At 46.6% G+C, this 4,639-nt stretch overlaps 1 protein-coding gene across 2 annotated transcripts in view; it reads right to left on the bottom strand.

Moving 5' to 3' along the window:
* Positions 1–4,639, bottom strand: part of ago3 (argonaute 3, RISC catalytic component) — a 7,289-nt gene that overhangs the window by 1,256 nt on the left and 1,394 nt on the right. The window contains exons 3-5 of one of the 2 annotated variants that reach the window (XM_015384451.1): positions 3,960–4,061; positions 3,673–3,872; positions 45–2,550 (exon numbers count right to left, since the gene is read on the bottom strand). In XM_015384451.1, the coding sequence (XP_015239937.1) occupies positions 2,442–2,550; positions 3,673–3,872; positions 3,960–4,061 (411 nt within the window). In that variant the 3' untranslated portion in view covers positions 45–2,441. The remainder of the gene's footprint in view (positions 1–44; positions 2,551–3,672; positions 3,873–3,959; positions 4,062–4,639) is intronic. The other variant, XM_015384452.1, reaches the window with a different exon arrangement.

Here is a 4,639-nt window from a genome sequence, read left to right as displayed (position 1 = left end):
GTTAACTTCAGAACCTCCCCTGTATGGGTCCGAAACTTCGGAACCTCCCCTCTACGGGTCAGACGGTTAACTTCAGAACCTCCCCTCTATGGGTCCGAAACTTCGGAACCTCCCCTCTACGGGTCTGACGGTAAACTTCGGAACCTCCCCTCTACGGGTCCGACGGTTAACTTCAGAACCTCCCCTCTATGGGTCCGAAACTTCGGAACCTCCCCTCTACGGGTCCGACGGTAAACTTCGGAACCTCCCCTCTACGGGTCCGACGGTAAACTTCGGAACCTCCCCTCTACGGTTCCGACGGTAAACTTCGGAACCTCCCCTCTACGGTTCCGACGGTAAACTTCGGAACCTCCCCTCCATCATGTAAAAACCCGAAGCAGAGCAGGAAGGAGGCGCTGATGGATCATTTCAGTGGAGGTTTTCTAACCGCAGCAGAACCAGGCTGGAGGACGAACTCCGGCCCGAGAAATGACTCCTTCCTCTGGTTCTGATCACAGCCTGGGTTTGAGATCCAGATCTGTGACGCAGCGAAGAACATTTCAACTTTTATTAAGCACCAGTTTCACAAGAAAATGAAGAGATGACAGAAACAATTATTAAAAGACGGGGCTGCCGATATTCTGGACATCGGATTCGTTTCCAGAGATTACAAACCGATTATATTATTTAAAATACTAAATAAATATAGAGATACGATTTTAAATCTAATTTACAGGAAAGACCATCTTCATAAAAGGTCCTTCAGGTTAAATGGTTCTGGTACCACTGGGTTCTGAGATGGTAAAATGAAAACTTTGCATTAATTTTCCCAAACTGGCAGACGATCTTTATCCTTTCCCAATGAAAACCTTAGGAATTAATTTCTTCCTTTTTAATACAAACTCTCCTCATTCTTTAATTACTAGAAAGTTGCTTTTAAATAATTCCCCGCAGCTAAAACGTTAAAATGTTTCCATTTTAAGCTGATCTGTCAAACCTCAACCTGATTGGACGACGGGGATTCAAACGGTCCAATCACAGGTATGGTGTTTCAGCTAAACAGGTCCTGAAAGGGAAATAAAACGAAATAAACATATTTTTAGAAGTTCAGATGAGAATGTTTTGTAGAACCAACTTGGGAGGCAGACCAGAACCAGAACCAGGTCTGATTGGACAGTTCATCGCCATCCGGTCAGGTCCAGGTTTGTTTTCAGAACCAACTCAGGGTTTGATCTAAGCTTTGAATAAAACCCAACCAGAACAAAAACAAAGCACCTAAAAAAAAAAACATCAAGGTTTTTAACTTCATAAATCTGAAAGGTAAGTTAAACGAGATATAAAACTTCTGATTTCTGGACATTAATTGAATAAACTCAGATTCTGATTATAATCCATAAATTCTTCTCTTAAATAGGTCCTTTAATTGTTTTAGACAAAAAGTGGCTAAACGTGCGTTTGGTTTTCATCTGCAGCTATAAATATATCTTTATTCAGACTTCAAAACGCTTCAATTGAAGGAGATCAAAGGCATCTGTGAGACGGGTTCTGGAGGTCCATTCTCGGTCAAATACGTCGAACGCGCTCCGACCTCAAATTATCTTCAAGTAAAAGTGGAGGCAGACGGAACAAACGGTTCTGATGGTTCCAGTCCGATGAAGCAGCGCCAGAAAACGGGCTGGACGTGGCGAGCCAATCGGCAGGAAGCCGCGAGCGAGCAGGCACGTAGGTTTGGTCCGAGTGATGAAGCCCCGACGGCTTCATTTGGGTTAGAGTGAGGAGGCTCAACGGCACTGCGGCAGAAAAGCCCGAAAACAAAACAAAAAAAGTCAGATTCTTATTGCATAACGAAATCACAGAGACGTTTCCGTCACAACGTCCGGTTTGAGGCTTTTTCTTCCGACCAAACGAGACGTTTCCGACCCAAAACCAACATGAGCTTAAACTCTAACAAACGGCGCCTGAGTTTGGCATCTTCAATCTGAGGATGTTAAGTTTGATGATTAATTAGCAGAAAATGATCAAATCGGAACCATCTGCAGAATCCGTCCAATCAAAACATTCCCTCCGTACCGGCCGATCACTTTCTGACCCTATCAGGCACTTCGATACAGACGGCCAATCAGAAAAGGGAGTTCAGACGCCAGACGTCGATCAGAAACCGTTTCAGCGGACAGACAGAACCGTCTAAACACTACGTCTGTTTCTCAACCAAAGATCAGAAATCAGGAGGATTTAAATAAAAGGAGAAAAAGATCCATAAATAAGACGAAAAGTAAAACACAAGCGGAGCTGGAGGAGCTTCCCAGGTCTCGGCGAGGCCTTCACCCCCCCGCCCACGTAAAGCGGCTCAGCAGTCGGATCAGAACCGCTTCCTTCACAGCATGTAAACCGGGAGCAACTACAGACATTTAGGAGGTTTCCTCTCCGATCTCTTGTGGAGCGCCGTGGGCGGAGCCGGGCATTCAGGCGAAGTACATGGTCCTCAGGGTGTCGTGGTGGATCTGCACCGCCTTGGCCAGAACCTGGGGGTCCCTGCCGTTGCTCTGCCCTGAGATGTGGCTTCCTTCGGCGCTGAGGATGTAAAGGAAAACACGGTGAGAAACCACAGATCTGAACAGTTCACTTTATTTATAGACGTTTTTTCCTTTAAAGGTATACTATGTAACCGTGGTGATTTTCCAGCGAGGCTCCCCCTAGTGGGCGAAAGTAAAAGTGCACTGTCGTAAATATGCTCAGCTGTTCTCCTGGTTTCTCCCTCAAGCCAGGCGCGGTTGTTTTGAGCTTAGCAGACAGACGAACGCAACGAATCACCATGTTTACTGCGGTAAGTGACTATTTTGTTCCAATTTTTGAGTTTGAAAATTAAGCATGTTTTCATACATTATTTGTTATGCATGTGTCTAAATAACAAAGATTGTAGTTAGCCAAGTTGGAGTTTCCCATACATTTATCCGACTGTCGTTGGGGAAAGGGGGTTCTGATTTGGTCTAAAAAACCTTATGCATGCATCGCCACTGCGCTAGCAACGAGCATGCCTTTCACTGGGGGCGTGTAGCAGTTCTCGCCGTAAAGCAAGACCGACTTTCGCGATGCACGAGACTTCTGAGCCTGTGGGTGCGGGCCGAGGGCTCCTGCAATTGCAAGTACGGTATTTCCCCTACAGACCACCAGGGCGGCCGAGAAAACCTTTGTTCGACCTGAAATGACTCATTTAATCATCCAAAACGTTATGGAACACATTAATTAACTGAAAAATGTTGCATAGTATGCCTTTGAAGAATTGGCCTCTAAATAACAAACATTTATTTTCTTAAAGCCAGATTTCTGCCAAATTTTTTTTACCATCTAATCCAAATGAAAACAGTGAGCTCCTCCTCCATATTGAACAGAAACGGTACCAGCTGATTAACGTATTCTGGTCTCCACTACAGGGACAGACTGGGAACGTTTTTAAATCAAAGTTTTTTTTGTTGTTGCTCCAGTTTTCTTTAGTTCAGTTTGTGAGAAAAAAGAAACTATTCAACCGTCAGTTTTTAATGAAGAAACTTTAAGCTAGTAGGTTTCATGCAGCACTAAGGATGCCAGAGTGACTCGCAGCTCAGAGTCGAGACGCTGAAGGTGAAAAAAATCCCGATTAACGCCAAAGATGGAGGAAAGAGTTCCTTACAGAAGTTCCTGCAGAGTGAAACCCACCTGTCGTGCTCTTTGTCCACCAGGTGGTAGCGCGCGCGGAAGGCCACCAGGTGGGCGTAGTAGGCCGGCGCCGGTATGGAGACGGAGCGCGTGCAGCGGACGTAGGTGTGGCACAGCTGGTAGGTGAGGAGCTGGAACTCGTCCGCAGTGAAGCAGTTATCGTCCCACAGGACGTGGTAGTGGGACGGCCGGCTGGTTCCCTGTGGGGAGGAGAGAGGCGGCGAGGCGATCAAACGATCAGCGGAGGAAGAGGAAGCAGGATGAGGAGCAAACGCTGAGGAAATTACCTGGATTCCAGCGTGGCTGCACAGGTAGAAGTCGAACTCGTAAGGGTGGGTGATGTCCGTGTCCACGGTGGTTCCGGCAGGAATGTTCCCGCTTCGCCCCACCTGACAGAACCAGACAGAACCAGTTGTTGGGTCATAAACCATGATGATACTTTTGGACATCGAGGACCAACGTCCATGTTTCATCTTAACATGTAAACTGCTTTGGAATCCCCTCTCAGCCCGGCTAACTCCACAGGAAACCCCCCCACAGAGGTTTGAAAACAACCACAGCACACAGGATTTCTTTCTCTTTCAGTGAAGCTTCCCGGGGTTCACATTGGAAGAGGAAACCACCATGGAGACCCAGGCCCAGATCTCCAGAATGACCAAGGCTAATTCGTGAAGGTTGAAATGTCAGAACTGAACTGCTGCGAATCAGAATGTTCGCACTATTTCTCTTTGAGTTACAGGAATGTCTAACGATAGGTTCAGACCGCAAGCAGCAGAGGCAGCTTGTTTCCATGCATGCTACAAAGCTAACGGGGTAGATCACAGGGTACGCTATGCTACAAAGCTAACAGGCTAGATCACAGGGTACGCTATGCTACAAAGCTAACAGGCTAGATCACAGGGTACGCTATGCTACAAAGCTAACAGGCTAGATCACAGGGTACGCTATGCTTCAAAGCTAACAGGCT

The sequence above is a fragment of the Cyprinodon variegatus genome, unplaced genomic scaffold (genome assembly GCF_000732505.1).
Source record: "Cyprinodon variegatus isolate N-32 unplaced genomic scaffold, C_variegatus-1.0 Scaffold312, whole genome shotgun sequence".
NCBI classification, from domain to species: domain Eukaryota; kingdom Metazoa; phylum Chordata; class Actinopteri; order Cyprinodontiformes; family Cyprinodontidae; genus Cyprinodon; species Cyprinodon variegatus.
This window is presented reverse-complemented; position numbering and strand designations above follow the sequence as displayed.